Source organism: Anomalospiza imberbis, chromosome 23 (genome assembly GCF_031753505.1).
Source record: "Anomalospiza imberbis isolate Cuckoo-Finch-1a 21T00152 chromosome 23, ASM3175350v1, whole genome shotgun sequence".
Taxonomy (NCBI): Eukaryota; Metazoa; Chordata; class Aves; order Passeriformes; family Viduidae; genus Anomalospiza; species Anomalospiza imberbis.
Genome location: NC_089703.1, coordinates 6,982,076 through 7,004,072, shown reverse-complemented (window position 1 = coordinate 7,004,072; position 21,997 = coordinate 6,982,076). Strand labels below are relative to the sequence as shown.

General features: G+C 56.5%; 1 protein-coding gene across 1 annotated transcript; it reads left to right on the top strand.

The window, feature by feature from the left end:
- The first annotated feature begins 2,005 nt into the window (after nucleotides 1-2,005).
- Nucleotides 2,006-19,201, top strand: PLEKHN1 (pleckstrin homology domain containing N1). Its single transcript, XM_068212788.1, has 15 exons — nucleotides 2,006-2,231; nucleotides 3,783-3,882; nucleotides 7,285-7,431; nucleotides 7,724-7,804; nucleotides 8,909-8,996; nucleotides 10,412-10,536; nucleotides 11,097-11,246; nucleotides 11,623-11,703; nucleotides 13,629-13,698; nucleotides 13,943-14,100; nucleotides 14,642-14,836; nucleotides 15,393-15,635; nucleotides 17,435-17,632; nucleotides 18,382-18,430; nucleotides 19,029-19,201. Exons 1-15 carry the CDS (start codon nucleotides 2,152-2,154, stop codon nucleotides 19,199-19,201), a joined length of 1,938 nt encoding a protein of 645 aa, XP_068068889.1. The 5' UTR covers nucleotides 2,006-2,151.
- Nucleotides 19,202-21,997: the final 2,796 nt, after the last annotated feature.

Sequence of the window (21,997 nt, the reverse complement as noted above, 5' to 3'; positions counted from 1 at the left end):
ATGAACCCCAATATGGAAATGGACCAAAACTTATAAAAGTCCAAAAACTCATGACTTGGAGTCCATCCTGGGTGTAGCCACGGCCAGGCTCTTGTACTGCCCAAGGTGTATCCTGTGAAGGCCTTTAAATAAACGCCCACTTTACTCCTTTAACTCTGTATAGCCTTTAACTTCCTTTATTTATTTAAAAGCCCACTTTATTCCTTTAACTCTGCCCAGCCTCTGTTCCAGGTCAGCCTCTCAAGGCACCAGTGCCACCTGGCCCTGCCAGCCCTGCTGGTGTCACTGCTGTCCCAGTGAGCAGACAGGACCTGTGACAGCAGCTGGGGCTGCAGCAGCAGCACTTGTGTCCCTGCTCTGAGCCGGGAGGTTTTATTTAGAACAAACTGGAGGAACAGCACGTTTGTGGTCACGGCCTGACCGTGTTAGCCACGGATCCGAGGAGGAACCACACTTTTCTGCACAAAACACAGCTGGGGCTGTTTGCTGCAGTGTCTGATCTCGGCCAGGAGGTGCTGGGCTGTTGCTGTGCTGTTTCCCAGCTGTGCAGAGAGCAGAGAGCAGCCCCTGCCATGAAAATCACGGAATTTGTGGTGGGGGCCCTCCGGAGGGGTGTCCTGGTGCTGTGCTGGGCCAAGAAGGGTTAATGGATTCTGGACGCAAAGGGGAGGGGGATAAGGGAGCTGCTTTTAAAGGTCAGAAATGGAGAGAAATTTTATGGCATATCCATTCTCAGCTGCTCTCTCCTGGCGAGTGTGGCCTGACTGTGCAATCTCTTTTTGGGGAGTATTTTGTTACTGCAAGGGTAAAACCACCACAAACGGGAACAGTGCAACACACCCTGTGTGTCTACCAACCCCAGCTTGATTCCAACAGATTCTCCAGAAAAACCTCCTAAAATAACCCGTAGGTTTGTCACACCACATCCTTTATGGTGTTTCTTACATCACTGTTATTTATGTTCACTAAATCTGAATTTTTTTCAAACATGCCATCAATTCAATTAGTTTTGACAAGATCTGATTTCCACAGCCCCGTGTTGATTTGTATTAATTATATTCTCCTCCTGTAATTCTCAAAGTTAATCCAACTCCCTCACAGCTGTTACATCATTTTCCCAGGAATTACTGTCAACTGGCAACCCCATAATTACCGGGGTGGTTTTTTACCCATGGAAACACTGATATCCCTGTTAAATTATGCAATTTCTTTGCAAATTCCGTGGTCCTGCTAGACTGAATTGCAACAGTGACTCAAGCCCTTTGTGTTCAGCTCTTTCAAACTTTCTGACGTGAATTCTCTCTATTCTTTGATCCAGAGCATTCATTTTGTGTTTACTTCTTAGCAGCCACCTGAAAATAAAAAGGGTTTCTCGTTTCCTATGGGTGTAATTCCTGGTTTTTTTGGGGTTTTTTTTCAGCACAGAAATATTGAGTCTGCATTTACCTTTTGTCATTAACTTCTCATTTTTATTGTTTATATTTCCATGCAGTGAGGCACTCACAGCACGGTCAGAAATCATCAGTTTGCTTCCTTTTAAAGCATTTCTTCTACAAATATATTTTGCTGCTCATGCATATCTCCTTTTGCTCTTTGCTCGAACCATTTCCTACCATTCCTAGATTTTGATTAGTGTCCTGTTTGATTTTTTTTTCCCCATTTATTTCTATATCGTTAACCCCACTGGGAAGGGGGAACCCTTTGGAACCCTTCAACCCCAGGGATTTTTGTTAATGCTTAAACAACAACCACCAACTTTATCTCACTGCATCCTTATCTCCACCGGTGTGGTGGTCGAATTCCATTTGGGAAAACGCTGCGGGATGGGTTTCTGGGCAGAATTCCTTTTGGGAGAACACTCCAGGATGGGTTTCTGGGCAGAATTCCTTTTGGGAAAACACTGCGGGATGGGTTTCTGGGACGAATTCCATTTGGGAAAACGCTCCAGGATGAGTTTCCCGGCGGCCGCAGCTCCCGGCTCGGGAATGCCGGTGGCTCGGGGTGAATTCCCAGGAACAGGTACCTGGCCCGCCCCTCCCAGCCCGCGGGGCGGGAGCGAGGGGCAGGATCGGCTTTGGGCTCTGCCCACACCCACTCGAGTCCCGGCGGGCGGAGAGGAGCGGCCGGGAGCGATCCCGCAGCGATCCCGGCATGGGGAACATCGCCTGCGTCCCGCAGGCTCCCGGCGGCTTCAGGAGCTCCTTCCGAAGGAAACCCTCGCTGAAGAAGGAGTGAGTAACCCCCTCCGGCTCTGGGATGCGGGAGCGGGGCTGGATCTCCTGCGGGATCTCTCCCGGCGGGGATTTCCTATTTCCCGGAGGTTTTGGGGGTGCTGGGCACTGCCGGACCCCGGGACCAGCTCGCCCCGAGTGCCTGGGATGGAATTCTCAGCCGGCAGGGAACGCCAGCCCTCGGGAGAAGAGCCGCTGAGTTAATTTTTGTTTGGGTAATTAAGCTTCCCCCGGCGGGACAGGGTGCAGAACACCTGATATTCCCTGTTTTCACTTGTGAGTGTTCTTATTCACAGTTGTGGTACTGTTGTGAGAAAACAGCATTCCCACTCCTCAGGCTTTAGGGAAAAAGCCCCAAATCCCAGCACCCCGCCGTAGGAGTTGTGTTTGTAAACCCAAAGGAGGAGCAGCAGAAAATCTCCGTGAAATCCTTTGGGGATTTGGGTGCTGGGCTGGCCAGGGCAGAGCTCAGGTACCATGGCCATGGGTGGCTGTCCCAAAATAGGGACAGCCAGGGAATGCACTGCAGCTTCCCAGCTTTCCCACTGCTCCCATCAGCACGGCCAAAGCTGGAAAAGAGCTCTGGAGGGAACCAGGTGATTCCTCATTAACCTGTCTGTGTTGGGTTCAGTGTCAGGGCTGTGCCAAAAACCCCCAAGACTCTGCCAGGCTGAGGGGTTTCTGATTGAAAGGAGACCCTGAACTGCCCCTTGGTGTCCTGTGCTGCCAGAAATCAGGAACAAACCTGTAGGAGCCTGAGGAGTTCCTGTGGGGTAAAAGAGAGGGGATCCCTTGGGGTGTTTGGGGTAAAAGAGAGGGGATCCCTCAGGAGTTTGGGGTTAAAGAGAGGGGATCCCTTGGGGTGTCTGGGGTAAAAGGGGATCCCTCAGGAGTTTGGGGTAAAGGAGAGGGGATCCCTTGGGGTATTTGGGCTCTGGGGATCTCACATCAGGGTGCTGTGGTGGAGCAGCCAAGCCCCAGAGCTCCTCCTGTCCCACTGACTCCCAGCTTCCCATGCTCCGTGGGGATTATCCTGGTTTTCTGCTGCAATCTGAGGAAGTCCCAGCACTTCCCAGCAGCACCAGTGGCTGCCTGGGACTGGTGTGCACCCAGGGAGAAACTGGGAGTGGGAGGGAAGGGAGAGGGAAGCCACCAAGGCAGAAATGAGCCCTCCCTGTGAATATCTGTCTGTGGATCTGTGTGGATCCATCTCCACTCCAGGGGCTCTGCAGGAGCTGGGTTTGGTTTTTGTGTTCTGCCATGGAACATTCGGGCCCTGTGCTCATTTGGGGGCACAGATGAGCAAAGATGATCATTTGGCTGAGCAAAGAGCTGTAAAAAAGCAGAAAAACCCCAACAAATGCAGCAAAATCCCATTCCAGTTCTCCCAGTCTTTGTCAGCCCTGGCTGGGCTGGGATGACTCGAAAGCTTGTGACAAATTGCTTTCTTGGTGTCGTGGCTTCCTTATTTCTGGGCAGGATTCACCATGCCTCAGCCTGGATCTGTGTTTCCATGTGTCTTTTGGGATTTTTTCCCCCTTCCCTCTGTAGACAAAATGGCAAGAAAAAGCTGCCCAGCTTCTTTGGGATAGATGGAGGCCAGGAGAGAGACACGACCACGGACAAAATCCTGCAGTATATTCCAGCCAAGGCAAGTCCAACACCTCCAACCCCCTCCCCACTGCTCCAGGGGTTTTATTCCCACCCACCCCGAGCACAGCATTTGGGAGGGACGTTGTGTTTGGGTCTGGGGGCAGCAGCAGCAGCCCTGTCCCGAGGAGATCCCAGGAAGGGATGAGCCCCTCCCAGCAGCTGGGTCCCTGCACAGGTGTGGAGGGGACCCTGGTGGAGGGTGCTGCTGGGAGCCCAGCAGGGACATGGGGACATGGGGACATGTCCCCCACACCTTTCCTCTCGGTTCTTTTGTTTCTGGTTGGCCTGTGAGGGAAGGGAAAACCCGAGCGAGCTTTGGCAGGTGGGATGATTCATTCCCACGCCTCAGTGAGACGGAGCAGGAGCGGATTAGCCAGGAGCCTGGGAAGGGAATCAGGAAGGGCAGGGCTGCCCCGGGCACGGCCCAGCCTTGTGGCCTCATGGCCCCGTTCCAGCGCTGCTGGGGAAAGCAGAGGGGAGCCAGCAGCCCCCGAGGGTTTGGTGGGTCCCACTGGGTGGGCCAAGGGTGTGGGTGGAATTTTGGGAGCATTTGGGCTGTGCTGGACGTTCATCAATCCCGGCTGTGTGCACGTGGGGAAGGGGAAACTGAGGCACAGCCTCAGTGCTAGGCAGAGGGAATTGCAGGGAAGGCTCCCTGTGGGAATCAGCTGGATCCAAAAGGATCAGGCAGCAAAAACCAGGCCCCAGCTGGATCCTGGATTCTTCCCTGGGGAAGCAGGATGAGCTGTCAGAGTCAGTGGGTCCTGGGGAAGGAATCCTGGCAGAGGTCACTGGGAGATGCTCATCTGGGAACCCCAGGGAGTGCCGGATCTCTCCAGGGATGGAAGGAAGGAGGGTGGAGCAGGTTTTCAGCCTTTACCCTCGCCTGGGACAGAGGGGATGCAAACTCCGGGCTCAGCCACAAGCTCCCTGTGTGGCCTGGAGGAAGCCTGGGCTTTGCCCCTCTCTCCCTGCTGCGTTTTTGGCAGCAGCAGCAGCTGCAGGGCTGGCTCAGAGCCGAGCTGCCAGCACAGGGCAACCTCAGAGGAGATGGCATCGCCCACTCCGGACCATGACAGGCCACCTGGGACCGGGGCAGGTGACATCCCTGCACCGTCTGGCACCCCCAGCAGCCCCTGCCCTGATTCCCACAGCTCCCAGTGACAGCCGGGGGGAGGATGTGCCCCAAGAGCCGCTCATTTGGTGTTTTTCCCATGAAACAGCAGCTCCCGGAGCCCCGGGGCTCCCGCTGCGAGCTGAGCTCTTCCTGCTGCTGATTCACCGCGGGGCTCGGGGGCTGCAGGGGCCGAGCAGTTAATGAGTAACCCGTTCTACCTGTAGGATGAGAACATGTCAGGGCACTTGCACCTCGGGAGGAACCGGGTTTGCAAGGATCGGCGGTGCCTGGGAGCCAGCGGGAGCGCTGGGATAACGGGAATGGCCGGGATGGGGCTGGAAGAGGGCGCACAGCCCAGGCTGGGGAGGATTCCGGAGGGGAGGAAAACGCCAGACCCCTTTAGCTTTGGCATCCCCATGGTGTGGGAGCTGGAAGGGCAGCAGATTGCAGGGGTGTGATCCCGTTTTTCCACGGCCTTGGAGCTGCTCCTGTGCTCAGCCATTACATCCATCTCCTCAAGCTCACTGCCACCCCTCCCAGGCTTGCTTGGGTGAGGGAAATATTCCATTTGTTCCTTGCCACACGAGTGGCTGTGGAAGCTCTCCCTCTCCCTCTCCCTCCTGCCCGCGGGAGGATCCCTCTGGAAGCTCTTTCCCAACGCTGCTGCTGCATTCCCAGCTCCCAGACTGCTTTTTCTTCTCAGTGCCTTGTTCATTCCTGGGAAATTTGGCTGCAGCAGCAGTGCCCTGGCAGCTGGTGGCTGGTGCTGTTCCTTATCTCCAAGCCCATGATTTTATCACTTCACCCTCTCCCCACTCCCAGGTGCTGCTGGTGCCCTTATCCTGTGTTTTGTTATTGCTGTACCTGTGACCAGCTGCTCTTTGCTCTGCATTTGTGACACAAATACCATTTTTCCTACGCTGAGCTGCCCCAGTGAGACATTTACTGGGCATGCAGTGTGTTCCCTAAATTCTGTTCCATAGCTGGGAAATTGGAGGGAGGATTTCAGCAGGAAACTCATGTCTTAAAAACAACACTCCAAATTCAGCGAGGCCCTGGAAGGAGCCCTGTGCTCTGCAGGTGAAAGGGTCCTGACCACTTTTGGCTCCATTCCCAGTTCCCCAGCTCCATTCCCATTTTCATTCCCAGCTCCATTCCCCCTTCATTCCCAGTTCCCCAGCTCCATTCCCATTCCCATTCCCCAGCTCCATTCCCAGCCCCATTCCCAGTTTCCTGGGCTGTCTGGAGCAGGCTGACCCCATGCCAGAGGGCTGAGTCACAGAGGGGCCCCGCAGGACAGAGCTGGGTGTCCGTGGAGCGGGTCCTCATCCTCATCCATCACGGGCACACGCAGCTGTCCTGGCACAGCCCAGCGGGAACAGGATCGGGAATGGGGTCAGGAACGGGCACAGCAGGAATGGGGACATGCTGAGAGTGTCACCAGCCCTGCTGAACCCCAGGGAACCACTGCAAACCTCCCCTGGCCCAGCCAGTTTTGGCTTGGAATGAATTCCCAGAGCCTGGATGTGCCCAACCAAGCTCAGGTGCAGGCGGGTGTGGAGCTGAGGGGATCAGGGCTCAGTGCCCTTCCCTCCTCCCAAGGTCACCAGCCAGCCCCCAGGAACCCAAGGGTTCTTCCCAGAAAAACAGCAGGAAGACCTTTATCCCCCGGGTGGGGAGAAGTGAGGGGTGTGAGGTTATGCTCCTGCACGGAAGGAAGAATTCCCATAGAACCAGGAAATCAGGGAAGCCCCCAGCCCCAAGTGCTGCCTCCTCTCCTCAGCCCTGGCTCTCCTGTGGTGCTTCCTGTAGCTTTTCCAGGCTTTTTGCAGGAAAAATCTGCCTTGCAGCTGCTTTTGTGGCTCTGCCCCAAAACTGTCTGCCAGCCAGAACCCAGAGAAAGCGAGGGATCTGAGTGGGACCCGAGCTGGGAGAGCTGAGGGATCCAGGTGGAACCAGGGCAGAGGAAACCTTTCCACTCCCCTCCATGGAAGGTATGCTCAGGGCGTACTGGGATGGTTTTTCTGTGGAGCTGGGGCACCCTGAAAGTGAAATGTGCTTCTGCCCCCCCTTTTCCAGCCCAGGAGCCCCAGCTTTAGGTTAGGATCTCCTCACAGGCTCCCAGCAGCAACCGAGCCCCAGCCCCACGTTGGCAAGGAGACCCAACAACAAACAGCCCATCCTGGGCACCTGCCCAGGGCGCCTTTCCCAGGAATCCCTGCTGGGAAGATGTTCTGGGAATGTCTCCTCCTCCAGCTCTGATCTGCTTTTCCCTCGGTACAGATTATCCAGAAGCAGGAAAATCAGAAGGAAAACTTGGACCAGAGGTTCCCCAGCCTGTTCAAGAAGGGCCGAAGGAAAACGGTTGTCAGGAATTTGGGCAAAATGATTTATTACTCCAAGGTCAAGTTTAAGTTCCAGCACTGCCAGGTAAACCTGAGGCACCTCTTTGTGGGGGTTTCTGTGCCCAGGGACGTGGAGTAATTGGGAAGGGAAGAGTAATTCTGGGAAATGGGATCATGGAGAATTCCCTGGGCTGCTCTGGGCACTGCCACGTGATGCCCACCTGCTCCCATCCCTGTGGGCACCTGGGACACTTCCATCAGCACAGATGTGGCCCCTGGAAAAGCTTTTCCATGCCTGGGATGCAGAGGGAGGCTGGGAGGTGTCCTGAGATAACCCCAAAGATGTCCTGAGATAACCCAAATGCTGCCTTCTGCAGGAGGTCAACAGCTGCTTCCTGGAGCTGTTCCAGTCCTACCTGTACTTCCAGTCCACGGGTCCCAACGGCCTCACCTACCAGGTAGGGCCTCCCCTGGGCAAGCTGGGCTTTGGGCACTGTGGCCACGCTGGGGGCACCGGGCAGGCAAACTCCGGCAGATGTCCCCAAGTCCCTTCCCAGGAATGCCAAACTACAAAAGGGTGTTTTGTCCCAAAGCCTGTCCCCAGAGCAGCTCAGGGTCACCTGGGCCAGGGGTGAAGGTGCCCAGGGACAGGCAGGAGCAGGTGGGAGGTGACCTGGAGCCACCTTTGTGCTGAGCAGCAGGCATGGGGGGCCGAGCCTTGGGAAAGCCCAAATCCCCCCGGCCTTGGTGCCCATGGGGGTCTAGGGGGAGTTCTCCATCTGCAGGATGGGCTTTCCCAGCATTAATTATTCTGTGGGAGAAGGCGGGAAGAGAAAGCTGAGCCTCGGGGAGCTCTGCTGGCAAACCACTCATGAATCTTTTAACCTGGTGGTGCTGGGGAGTTGCAAATAATGAATGAACTGTTCTGCACCACAGCCAAACAGCCACAGCTGTGAAACAACAAGCCCTGAATGTTCTCTTCCTCCACACAACTGAGGAACTAAAACTGAGCATGTTTGGGAGGTGATTGTAAAATTAGTTCCTCTTAGAAATTATTAATTAGCCTTTAGGTGACTTGAGGTTGATGTAAAACATCAGGAAAATGTCTCCAGTCACCCCCAAGGCAGCCTTCAACTGAAAATTCCCATGTCAGGAGACAAACAACATCTCAACTCTCCTGACTCCTTTAGAAACAGCTCCTGAGTTTATTAATTGTGGAGGAATTAACAAGGAATTAATGTGCCCAAAGGCATTAGAGCCATTAGCATCTTTTATGGAGGTTGTTTAGGGAGCCCAGAAGAGGGAGGACGAAGTTGTCACCTGTGCCTGGGCTTTGGCAGAGTGGGAATCCGAGCATGCAGAGTCTGGGAACTGGACAGCTCAATTTTCCTTTAGGGCCAGTCCCATTTTCTGCCTTTCTCCTGTTAAATCCCCATTATTTTGCTGAGGTTTCTCTTGAAACGGAAAGAGAAAAAACCCTGTGGAATATAAAGATACTCCTCAGCGTGGCAGAGGCCTGCTGCAGGATGGAGCCCAAAGTAACCCCTGCTCTCCTTCCCCAGGGGCTGCTGCCTCTGAAGGAGCTGGAGGTGCGTGAGCTGGGGGCTGGGCAGAGCCCCGGGCAGCAGGACCACGCTTTCCACATCTCAGGTGGGTCTGTGGGGCTGCTGGGCTCAGGGAGCCGGGGGAGGGAGACTGGGATGGGTCTGCTCCCCATCCCAGCCCCGGGGAGCACCCCCAGAGCTCCTGCCGCAGTCCCAGGCGTGTGCTGGGAGTTCCTTTCCTCATTTTCTCTTCCTTCTGGGCCCTGTTTGGATGTGGCAATGGGTGATGCCCTCGGGGTGTGCCCAGGGGTGAGGGTCGTGCCCTGGCAGCACGATTCCTGCTGGCTTTAATTTGCATTTATAATTGGTGTGGATGCCCAGGGAATGCCCCGAGAGCAGCATCACACTGGGAAACCGAGGGAAGAGGAAACAGGAGAGCTCCAGAGCCACAGACACGTGGATGCCCAGAAAATGCATGACACCAAATTGCTGTCATGGGTTTGGAGTCACTCAGGAGTCTCTGCCCTGGCTCCCCACCTCAGCTTTGTTTACCCTGCATTTCCTGCAAGACAGACACACTTCAAAGGCTCAGTGAAACGTTGTTTACAAATAATGCAGGAATTAGGGCACTAAAGGTACCACAGAAGGTCAAAGTCCTGTGTGGGCTTATCTGGGTACCTCCAAGTCCCACGGAGGCAGATCCTTCTGAGCCTGCAGCAAGCAGGGTTTAATATGGGCCGAGTGGTAAATTATTAATCACAACATCCACTCTGCATCCTTCCAGGAATGGTTATTGCCCTCAGCAGGCTGTGTTGGGAGCAGGTAGCAGAGGGTGTGGGAGGCTGTGCTCATGCCCTGAGACTACTGAGAGCTGGAAACTCTAAAATCAACAAGCTGCAGGGCTGTCCCTCCCTCTGAGGGGATGTCTGGAGTCATCCTCAGCTTGGCTGGCACGGGTTAGATTTGGTGAGGCAATAAATAAGCAGTGTCAGAAAGCTACTGGTGTTCTCCATCTGGAGAGCCAAGCTGCAACTGGGAGATAACACGGGGCTTTCTGCTGAGGGAGCAGCACCTTGGGACAGTCCCTGCCCACAGAGAGGCTTCCTACGAACTGCTGGGGGGGTTTGAAAGCTGAAATCCACCTCTGGAGGTCAGGCTTGGCTTTTGGGCTGACTTTGGGATTTGTTCTTGGCCCAGTTCGGGGTTAAAAAGTGCCTGGTGGTCAGGGCTTGGTGTGTCTGAGAAGGGGCTGGAGCAGTCTGGGAAGGCTGGTGTGACAAAAGTGGGGCAGGGAGGGCTGGAGGGGGGTGGCAGCGGGGCAGGGGTGTCCCCACACCCCGAGGAGGGCTGTGCAGGGTGGCAGTTCTGCCATGAGGACTCGAGGGAGGTGGCAGCAGATCTCTGGTGTCCCCACACCCCGAGGAGGGCTGTGCAGAGTGGCCTCTCTGCGGGCTGACCCCCGATGGATGCTGGCATCCCTGCCCAGCTCTGCTCCGCTCACCCCGGCTCTCCCACCCCCAGGGCCCCTGCTGAACCCCCTGGTGGTGTTCTGCCCATCCGAGGCCGAGCTGAAGCAGTGGCTGTACCACCTGGAGAAGCAGATCCAGCTCTGTGGAGGGAGCCTGGCCTTGCCCTTGCTGTCCCAGGTGGGTGTCCCACGGCTGTGTCCCACTGCTGGCTCCCAGCTGAGACACGGGTGGATTTCCTTAGTGGGGCTTTGATGGGAAAAAAGGGTGCAAAAAAAGCTTGCAAGAGGGGTCTGAGAGCCACTGGCAGGGGGGATGTGCTGGAAGGAAGAGCTGCCACCCACGGGTGCCACCAGCAGCACAACCTCCATGGGGTCAGAGCTTGGGGCTGCCTCAGAGAAGCTCTCACGCTTTTGGGTGCTTGTGCAACCACCCAGAGCTTGCAAAACATTGGGAGGAGGAGGCTGAAGCCTAGAAAACAGAGAGAAATTGTCTCTCCCAGTCTCTGAGGGTGTTTTAATTCCCTCCCCACTTGTCAAAGAGAAATATCCCCCTTGGAAAGGCATTTCCAGGTGATGCTCGGTGTGGAGAATGACAATCCATTCCCAGCTGAAAAACTGCCTCCTGCCCAGATTTATCTATTCTTTCCTGCTCCTGTCACACCAAAAACGTGTCCCCAGGTGGGGCAGGCCGTGGCTGAAGGCAGGGGAGGCTGGGTGGTCAGTGTGTGCTGTCCCTAGAGCGGCTGGACGCAGAGCGCCGGGGGCAAGGAGGAGCTGCGCTGGTCCGTGCAGAACCTGCCCGTGCAGGACTGGAGAGGGACCCAGCGGGAATCCCTGGGAGAAATCCTCTGCGTGTCCAAGGTGAAGCTCCAGCACCTGCCCTTCCAGGTAGGACACGGCTCTGGGGAGGGATGGAGGGATGGAGGGATGGAGGGATGGATGGATGGATGGATGGATGGATGGATGGATGGATGGATGGATGGAGGGATGGATGATGGATGGATCCATGGATGGATGGAGTCACTGGTGCAGGCTCCATCTCGCAGCACAGGGAAGCAGCCTGGCCCTTCCCAAAGCCATTTCCCACACAGGGAAGCAGCCTGGCCCTTCCCAAATCCATCTCTGAGCACAGGGAACAGCTCAGCTCAGCTCTTCCCAGAGCCCTTGCCCCAGGCTGCTGTCAGCAGGACAAAACCCAGGGCTCTCCAGCTCTGAGCCCTGGCTGTTCCCAGGGATCCAACGCTCTCCCTGTCTGCTTCCCAAGGAGCAGCACGACCGGCTCCTGGTGCTCTACCCCTCCACGCTGGTGATCGTGTCCGAGGAGCCCAGTGGCCTCTGTTTCAAGGTGAGTTCCTCTCGGAGCATCCTGCTGCTCTCCACCTGCATTCCCCATGCTCCTGGTGTCCCTCCCGTGCCAGCTGGCAGGGAGCAGGCTCAGGGATGGTGCAAGATCCCTTCCCATGAGAAACACCTTACCCTCCTCCAGCAGCCCAGGGGGAAGGAGCTGCCTGCCAAGGAGTCTCTGGGAGGAGGAGGAGGAGGAGGAGGAGGAGGGAGGCTGTGCTGGCAGGGAGCCCGGCCCTCCTGCTGCAGACAGGAGCTGGCACGGCCCCAGAGTGCCCCTCAGGGGGCTTTGCCCCCCAGGCTCTGTGCCACGGGACCACTTTGGAGCTGGGAGCAGCCTGGCAGCGCAGCTGCTGCTGTGGGGAAGGGCACGGGAGGGGAGGGGAGGGAGGAGGAGGAGGGAAGGGGAGGCTGCTGCTGGTGCAGCGCTGGCAGCATTCTCCCTCTGCGGGAGCAGAAGGGACAGCAGGGACAGGGAGCATCCCGAGGGATGCCAGAGCAGCTTCTTTGCTGTGTCTGCCTGTGGGAGCAGTGCTGGAGCCTCAGCACGGGCAGGCAGTGGCACTGAGCAGTCAGAATGGCCCTAAAATCAACCAGTGACATCCCCGGTGGCACTCGGGGACACAGCTGCGTGGGAGCACGGCTGTGCTGGTTAATGGCTGGGCTCGGTGGTGCTCGAGGGCCTCTATGCCCTTCCCTTCCTGTGATTCTGTGATCTCGAGCATCGTTTGATGGCTCACTCAGAGCTCTCTGCTCCTCCTGTGCTGGAACAAATGTGCCAAAAGGAGCGGTGACCTGTCTGTGACCCCGGAGCTGCTGCTCTGCTGCATCCCTGAGTCACCGAGCCAGGGACAAACAACCCTGCGGAGCTGCAGGGCTGTGAAATGCACCGTGAACCCTCCGGGGCCCTGCTCCACGCGGCTCCACATCCTGCAGAAAGCTTTTATTGTTATCCCTGGGAAGAGCATCTCCCGGGAGGCTCCTTCCCGGGAGGAGGGCCATGAGCAGGCAGAGCTCTCCCCATCCCAGAGCAGCTCTGGACGGCGTTTTCCAGCAGCTGGGACACGCCCCAGGCACAGCCTGGTTTCGGGAATGTGCTGTTTGCAGCTCCTGGGAATGGGGCACCACGCAAAGGGGCCTGGGCTGGGCTCTCCCATGAGCTCATCTCTTTTGAAACCCTAAACCTGCCCCGTGCGATGTTCCCTTCCCAGGCGATGCTCCCTTCCCACGGTGCCGGAGCCGCGCTCCCGGGGCTGATTCACCAGCCTGTGACAGGAACCTGCTCTTCCACAGGCGTGTCAGGGCACGGGAGCCTCCTCCGGGGCTGCTGCTCTTCCCTTGCCCGCAGTTCTGTTCTGTTCTGCAGCTTCACAGCAACCACAGGAGCTGCCCCTGCCAAGGGTGTGGGGCAGGGAAGGGGCTGGCATGGGGCTCACCCCAATCCTCCAGTGGGAAAAGGCCCTGGGCGAGGTGGAAACCAGCAAGGGGGAGCTGCTGGGGGGGCTGGAGCTATCTGTGGGATGTTGGTGAGCTTCCCGAGGTGGGACTTTATCCAGAGGGTGTCTCTGTGAAGGGGAGGATGGAGCACCATCCTGGGGGCAGGAATCCTGCTGGGATGTGCAGGAGGCAGCAGGAATCTCACTGGGATGTGCAGGAGGCAGCAGGAATCCTGCTGAGATGTGCAGGAGGCAGCAGGAGTCTCATTGGGATGTGCAGGAGGCAGCAGGAATCCCACTGGGATGTGCAGGAGGCAGCAGGAATCCCACTGGGATGTGCAGGAGGCAGCAATCCCGCTGGGATTCCCCCTGCAGGAGCAGACTTTGGCTGCCCAAGTGCCCGCAGAGGCTGCACCCCAGAGCTGTGCCCCATGGCACAGACAGGAGCTCTGCTGGCTCCGTGATCCCAACCCTGCCCCTCTCTCCGCAGGGAGAGCTCCCCCTCAACGCCATCCAGGTGCTTTTTGAGGAGAATGACAAAACCTCCTTTTTAATCGAAGGTGGGTGTCCGGCACGGGGCGGGGGGGAGGACCTGGCACAGCCACGGGGGGCTCAGGGTTGCTGCGGGGGCACCCTCCCGGTGGGGAAATTTGGGATGCTCTGTGTCCTGGCAGGAGAGCAGCACCAAGGGCAGAGCATTCCCTGCACCAGCACCTCCAGATCCCGTGGAATGCGGGGCGGGATGGAGCAGGGGCATTCCCGAGGGGTCCAGCCCGGGATCAGCAGTTGGGGATGTTTTTCCAGGCCGACTGATAAACTCCATCCGGGTGACCTGTCCCAGCTACCAGGACTACCAGGAGTGGCTCTACTGCCTCAAAACCGCCCAGTTCCGAAACGCTGACTCCTCCCTCTCGGGCTCCGAGAGCTTCTCTGTGGGCTCAAAGCCGCCACACCCCAGCCAGGTACGGGATGCTGGAGCTTTGCGTGGGAACCCATGGTTGCCCCATCTGTGTGACGCTCCGGTGACACAGCAGGCTCTGCTCGAAGCTGCCAGAAGGCTGCTGATCCCTGGGGATTATTTAAATAATTATTTGTTATTTTTTAAATATTAAAATTATTAATACAGGGCATTGTACAGGAAAAAAATGACATTAAATTCCTTCAAAAGCAGAGGCTGGACACGGCCTGTGACAGAGCTGGGCAGTGAGGCACTGGCACAAGGACGGGATGGGTTTTGGACTCCATGATCCCTGTGGGTCCCTTCCAAGTTGGGACATTCTCTGATTCCTGCCAGGAACGAGAGACACATCTGCCATCTGGGATGGGGCTGGCTGCCTGGCACCCTTTTCCTGCTGGCCACCCCCTCATTCCCCTCTCTCATCCCAAAACCAGCACATCCCACACCCCAGGCACAGCCACCGGGCTGCTGCTGGCCATGGGGACACAGTCCAGAGCCCGGGGACTCGAGGGCTGTGTCCCAGTGATGTCCTTGTCCCCGTGCAGTTCACCAGCAGCGGGAGAGGATCCCTCAGCTCTGATGGCCGCACAAACTCCTGGGCGTCCGGAGGGAGAGTGACCACGCTGACCCAGCTGTCCCAGACCAGCGGCTCCCTGCCCGACGGCCACTCCTTCCTGCTGACCCCCGAGGGCCGGCTGCTCGAGGAGCCCCTCTCCCCTGGCTACTCCCAGCCTCTCCATGTGAGTGAACCCCAAAAGCAGCCTGGGATGCCTGTGGGGAGCCCCTGGGCAGGGGCTGGACGCTGCCTTTGCTGCTGGCAGCGTTTGCTGTGGGGTTGGAGCAAATCCTGGCCTGCAGCCTGGGCTTGTCCTGGCTCAGCTTGGTCAGGGGGAAGGCTGCTGAGGGATCCCAGTTCCAGTCCTAGTTCCAGTCCCATTCCTGTCCTCATCCTATCCCAGTCCCATTTACAGCCCCATCCCAGTTTCAGTTCCAGTTCCAGTCTCATCCCAGTCCTCTGCCCTGTACTAGAGCTTTTGGGTATTACAAAAGATAACAAAAGGGCAAACAGGATGTTCAAAGGCTGGGAAATCCCAGGATAAAAGCTGCAGGGGGGTGGAGGTGATGGCCAGGCAGGGATTTTGCTCTGCCCCAGGGCAGGAATCACACACCCAGGGATGGCAGAGCTGTGGGGCAGGGCCCAGGACAGGACCTTGGCAATTCCCGAGCCCGGAGTGATGCCCATGTGCATTCCCAGCCCGAGAAGAGCCAGCTCCAGGGTCTGTCCTCTCCTTGCAGAGCCTGGCACAGCCCAGCTGGCCCAGCTCAGGGCTGCCCACGCAGGAGCTGCGCAGGGGGAACAGCGCCAGGAAATCCAAGGGCAAGAGCAGCGGGCAGCAGCTGCCCCAGGAGCCGGAGAGGAGCCTCTGCAGCCTCATCCCTGAAAACCCCAAGGGAGAGACGCAGTCCCCGGTGTACCACGAGCCCTACTCAGCACACGGCTCCCAGCAGCACCCCCTGGCACAGCTGGAGCTGGGCAGGGTAAGGCATGGGTGGGCACGGGATCAGGATGGATGTGGGATGGGGATGGATGTGGGATGGGTGTGGGGTGGAAATGGAGGTGGGATCAGGATGGATTTAGGATCAGGATGGATGTAGGATGGGGATGGAGGTGGGATGAGGATGGGTGTGGGATGGGGCTGGATGTGGGATCAGGATGGATTTAGGATCAGGATGGATGTAGGATGAGGCTGGATGCATGGGTGTGGGATGGGGATGGATCCTCCTGCCTGGGAAAAGCAAGGTTCACCTTTCCCTGCTGGTGCTGCTGGCAGGGACAGGGGCCTGGCAGGTGCTTCAGAGCAGGTGTAAAAGCATTGCCATGGGAAAAGGGGCTGTGGGAGGGAGGTTGCACATGGCAGATGGAGCAATGCCTCCCAGAGCCCTGGGATTTGGGCACCAGCTCCTGAGGCAACCCATGAGTAGGAGGTTATTGCCTCATGGGACAGAGCCTCCTCTTCCAAGGGTTTTCCAGCATGTCTCCATCAGTGTTTTAATGTGATGCCACTTTCCCAACCCCGTGGTGACTGTTCCTTAAGGAATTCCCCTCCTTGGCCCAGACAGGAGTCAGCCCCATCACCCCCCATGGATGAGCAGCATTTGGGACTTTATTTGCAGGGCCATTCCCCACTCCAGCCCCTCCTGGGGATGAGCTGCGAGTGCCCTGTCCCTGTTTCCATCCTGCCTTGGGGTTGAACAGACAGAGCTGGGTGGGAATTCAGCCCTCAGCAGCGCCCAGCTGCTCCCCCTTTGCACTGATCCCTACACTCCCAGTTTCCCCAGTGCTCCCAGTGGGGCCTCCTGCAGGAGCTCCTGCTGCTTCCAGCTGGCCCTGACTCAGCAGCCAGGCTCCTGCCTCCAGGAGTTGTGCCCGGGGCTATTTCCTTCCCTGCCATCTGAGGAGGGATGGAAACTCCAGAGCTGCACTTTAGGGTGGGGCAGGGCCCAGCAGAGTTCCCTGTTCCCTCCGGCCGGGGCAGGGCAGAGGGGAACAGGTTCCCCCTGTCTGATCACCGGGTGCACATCACAACCACCCCGGGAGGAGGCAGGAACCACCAGACAAAGGCAGGGAGCGAGACGTGAGCCAGGCTCCCGAAAATGGAGATGAGTCAGAGCCAGAGCCCGCTCTGGCCACCCCAAAAAATCCCAGCTGTGATAAGGGAGTGCCTGGTAAAGGCCACATTTGTGCCTGTGAGAATCTGATAGGGAAAGGCTTCCTGAGTCATCCCCACCCTGGGGTGACCCCCTTCCCTCCAGGCTCGTCCCTGGCCTTCTGCAGCCCTTGAGCTGCTTTCATCCTCCTGCCTTCACCTCTGGCCAGCTCCCAGCACGGCTGTGCCTCACGGGGGATGAGCCCTGGCCTCTGAGTCCCACCTGAGCAGAACTGGTGGGGAGGGCAGAACCAGCAATCCTTGGCCTGAATGTGCTGCCAGCAGGGCTGGATTTGGGGTGGGCAGCACCAGGTGGGCAGCACCAGGTGGGCACTTCCCAGCTCTGCACAGCTGGGCTCCAACCTGGGGCTGGATTTGGGGTGGGCAGCACCAGGTGGGCAGCACCAGGTGGGCATTTCCCAGCTCTGCACAGCCAGGGTCCAACCTGGGGCTGGATTTGGGGTGGGCAGCACCAGGTGGGCAGCACCAGGTGGGCATTTCCCAGCTCTGCACAGCCAGGGTCCAACCTGGGGCTGGATTTGGGGTGGACAGCACCAGGTGGGCAGCACCAGGTGGGCACTTCCCAGCTCTGCACAGCCAGGGTCCAACCTGGAGCCGGTTTTGTTGCAGTTCCTGCAGTGCCACGGGCAGACAGGACCACCCCAGGGGACTGTGCCAGGTCCCCAGCAGCTGTCCCTGGAGCAGTGGCACTGCCAGCCCCTGCCAGGGCACCTCAGGGAGGTGCCCACGGTCCCCATCTACAGCACCCCAGGCACCTCACGCCGGCTCCAGCTGCGGGCACAGGCCCAGGACTCCTACCTGGGGGAGGTGAGGCTGGGAACTCGCCTGCGGGGTGCAGGGGACACTCAGGGGGTACAGGGGACACTTAGGGATGCTGGGGATACTCGAGGGGTGCTGGGGACACTCAGGGGGTGCAGGGGGACACTCAGAGGGTGCTGGGGACACTCAGGAGATGCAGGGGACACTTGGGGATGCAGGGGGACACTCAGGGGGTGCAGGGGACACTTGGGGATGCAGGGGGACACTCAGGGGGTGCAGGGGACACTCAGGGGGTGCAGGGGACACTTGGGGATGCAGGGGACACTCAGGGGGTGCAGGGGACACTTGGGGATGCAGGGGGACACTCAGGGGGTGCAGGGGACACTCAGGGGGTGCAGGGGACACTTGGGGATGCAGGGGACACTCAGGGGGTGCAGGGGACACTTGGGGATGCAGGGGGACACTCAGGGGGTGCTGGGGACACTCAGGGGGTGCAGGGGACACTCAGGGGATGCAGGGGGACACTCAGGGGGTGCAGGGGACACTTGGGGATGCAGGGGACACTCAGGGGGTGCAGGGGACACTCAGGGGGTGCAAGGGATGCGGGGGGACACTCAGAGGGTGTTGGAGACACTCAGGGGGTGCAGGGGAACAAAGCTGGGGTCCCGTCTTGCCCGGGGTGGTCCCTGCAGGGCTCTGTGCCCTCTGCTCAGCAGGGATGGGGCCGATGCCCGCGGGGCAGCGTCCCAGGCTGGCACAGCCGTGCCACCCTCAGCAGGCTGTCCCTCTGTCCCCAGATCTGCTCCCTGCCACAGGAACACCTGGGCCCTGAGCTGCGTCCCCCAGGTGAGGCCCCCGGGCTGCCCCAGCAGAGCTGGGCTGTGCCCCCATCCTGCTGGGCCCTGCTCTGTCCCCTGTCCCCTGTGCCCTGTCCCCTGTGCCCTGTCCTGCCTCACCTGGCACCTTGGTTAATGAGAATTTTGGACTTCCTCTGTTAAAAGACACTGACTCCTATAAATTTATTAGATATAAATTATAAAATTAGTATATATAATATTTTATGTTATATAATTATATATTTATATGCATAACATATATAAATATTATACCTCTAAAATATATAAATATTATTTTAATATATATTAAAAATAGAAACATAAACATTCCTCCCTGTTTCCCTGCAGATGGCACCTGCCCCTGCCAGGACTCCATGTCCTACCACAATAATAATATATATTTTTTTAAATGTGTATATATTATATATTACTTATAAATATATATATTCATAATAGTATGAATTATATATTTATATCATGATATTATATTATATTATATTAATTATATTATATTATATTATATTATATTATATTATATTATATTATATTATATTATATTATATATAAATACACCACAATTGTAAATATACAATTCCGTTTTCCTGCAGACGGCTCCTATGACCTGGCAGATGGCTCCTGCCCCTGCCTGGACTCCACGTCCTACCACGACTACGCCGAGCTCCAGAGCTTCCAGAGCGACCTCAGCTACGACAACCTGTGGGAAGCGGAGGAGAAGGAGCCGGGCAGCCCCCGGCGGCCCCCGCAGGTGTTCCAGGTGTGAGGCTGCTCCCGGCACAGAAAAGCCCCGGGCTCTTCTCCCGCCGGGAGGAGCCCTGAGCTCTGCTCTCCATGGGCAGGTGCAGGGCTCAGTCCCTGCCCCAGATCCCAGCGTGGGGCTGAGCAGAGCAGCCCCGGCCTCGGTGGGGCTGGAGGAGCAGCCGTGCCCAGGAGGCTGCTCAAAAAAAACCCAAAAAACCAAAAAAACAAACCAGCTCTGCCCCCTGAAAATCCCGGAGCAAAAAGGGTCAGGCTCCCTCGGGTGAAGGGGACTCGGTGTTCAGAGGGAGAACCAAAAAGGATCCTGGATTAGTTGGATTGCTTTGCAGCAGAACCCTCAGCTGGCCCCTGTGGGGATCCCCTGGGAACAGGCAGAGCGAGCTCTGGAGGCTGCCGGGATGCACAGGGCATCCCCCATCCTGGCAGCTCACAGCATTGTCCTCCTGCGAGATCAGACAGGAGATGGAGGGGGAAAAACCCCAACCAGGGCTGAGCACAGTGGGGTTTTCTTTCCACTTCATGCCAGAAAAGTTCCTTCCTGCCAGTGCTGGCTCCAAGCCTGGCGCCAGCAAAAATGCCAGGTGATCTGTGCTCTCAGGTCTTCCCTGCCAAGGAAACCCCAAATCCCCCCAAATCAGGGGATCCCTCCTTTCCCAGCCCTGCCCATGCCTGGGCTCACCCCAAATACTGCCTGTGGTTGTCCAGGCAAGGAGGGGAGAAAATCCCCCCAGGAGAAACTCCAGGACATAAAGTGACCAGAGCAGTGCCAGGGGGCTGGGGTGTCCCCGATGTCCCTCTGGGCCCCTCCAGAGCCAGGACAGGACACAGACAAAGGACAGAGTCTCGGGATTGTTCTTTTCCAGCCTCTTAGGCCAGATCCTTTGGAAGGTTAGCAGCAAATCCAAATGTTTTCACCTGAGGCTCTGAATTCTTAACCTTTGTTCCCTGCAGAGGCTGCAAGTCAAACACAGCAACAAAACCTCTGCTTTGGTTCTTTCTCTGGTGCAGCCACAACCATTTGTACTTTAATATCTCTGGTTGTAATTTCGGGTTTTTTCGGGAGGTACCCAACAAAGTTTACATGTAAAGGCTGAGTGGGTTCTGTGTATTTAAATGTAAATGTGGCTGAGTTGAAGAGCAGTTTAATTTTCTAGCTGTGGCTGGTGTTCAGTTCTGTAAAACACCTTCAGGACTTTGTGGCTTCAGGTCTTGGAGCTATTGCTGTTTTCTCTCAGGATTGCTCTGTTTTGGGGATGATTTTTATCTGATAACACCCAAAAGATTGATTTATTCTGAGCTAAACCGTGCTAGGGGACATTCCAAATGTACTGGGAATGAACACGTTGAGGGTCACCAGCATATTTTAATTGACTTGCAACAACAATGCCTGCAATGATCAAAGGGGGAGATCCCCTTCCTGTTGATATTAAAGTTCCCTGTGGATCTCTGTGAGATTGGACAATCCCAATGTGCATCCCCTGGGATCATTTCCCTCTCTTTGCCATCCTCTGCTTTGATGGAGGTGAATCTTTGCCCATCACTGCTGCCCTGGGGGCTCTGGGGCCCGTATCCAGGAGGATTTCCAGGGTCCTGAGTGTGTCCAGGAGGATTTCCAGGCTCCTGATTGTGTCCAGGAGGATTTCCAGGCTCCTGAGTGTGTCCAGGAGGATTTCCAGGCTCCTGAGTGTGTCCAGGAGGATTTCCAGGCTCCTGACTGTGTCCACCTCGGGTCAGGCCCCTGTTATCCCTTCATCTTTGGCCAAAGTCTCCCCAGGGTTTGACAGGACCTGAGTTTGGGTTTTCCCTATTTGGATGCTGGTCCAGGTGAGTTTGTGGCTGTAAAAACTCCCCCTGCTCTTGCTTTTCCTCCAACACATTTGTCAGCAGACTGCGGATTTAAAAACTGGTTTATTTAGAGCAGCACCACACCTGTCTGGGTTGCACTGAGATGGAAATCAGTACCTGCAAACACACAAGAACCTCTTCAACCCCGACCACTGAGCCCATCCTTCCCCTGGCTGCAGCAGGAATCTTGGATTTCTCTCTGCTCTCTGACTTTTAAGCCACAATTCCAAACTTTATTTTTTTCCTCTCAAAGAATAAACAGCAAAATTTAGGGAAAAAGATTATTAGAAAGTGAAGCTTGTAACCTGCTCCTTTGGCCTGGGGAGCTGGGAGAAATTCTCTGTGAGACAACACAGGGTGTAGCAAAAAATCAGTCTGTTGCTGTGTTTTTATTATCTTTACGAAGACATTTGACAGCCGAAGTTTGAGGATGTTCTGGATCTGCTCCGGGCTCTGATGAGCAACTCCCCGAGTGCCCTGTGGGTGGGAGAATCCACCAAAACATGCAAGGCCCGGAGCGACTGGAGCTTCTGCCACTTCTGCCTCCGCTCTGCCGCGGCTGGCACAGCACCAACCCCCCAAAACCCTTCTGGAGGGCGGCGAAAATCCCGCAGAGATTCCCATGGGAAGCTCTGCTCTGGTTTCAGCAGCGAGAGGTGAAGGGAAGGTCAGAGTGGAGGAAAAATGCGAGTGAAGAAAAATCCGAGGAAAGGAAAAATCAGAGTGAAGAAAAAATCAGAGTGAAGAAAAAATCAGAGTGAAGAAAAATCCGAGGAAAGGAAAAATCAGAGTGAAGAAAAAATCAGAGTGAAGAAAAATCCGAGGGAAGGAAAAATGCGAGTGAAGAAAAAATCAGAGGGAAGGAAAATTCAGAGTGAAGGAAAAATGCGAGTGAAGAAAAATCCGAGGGAAGGAAAAATCAGAGTGAAGGAAAAGTCAGAGTGAAGGAAAAATG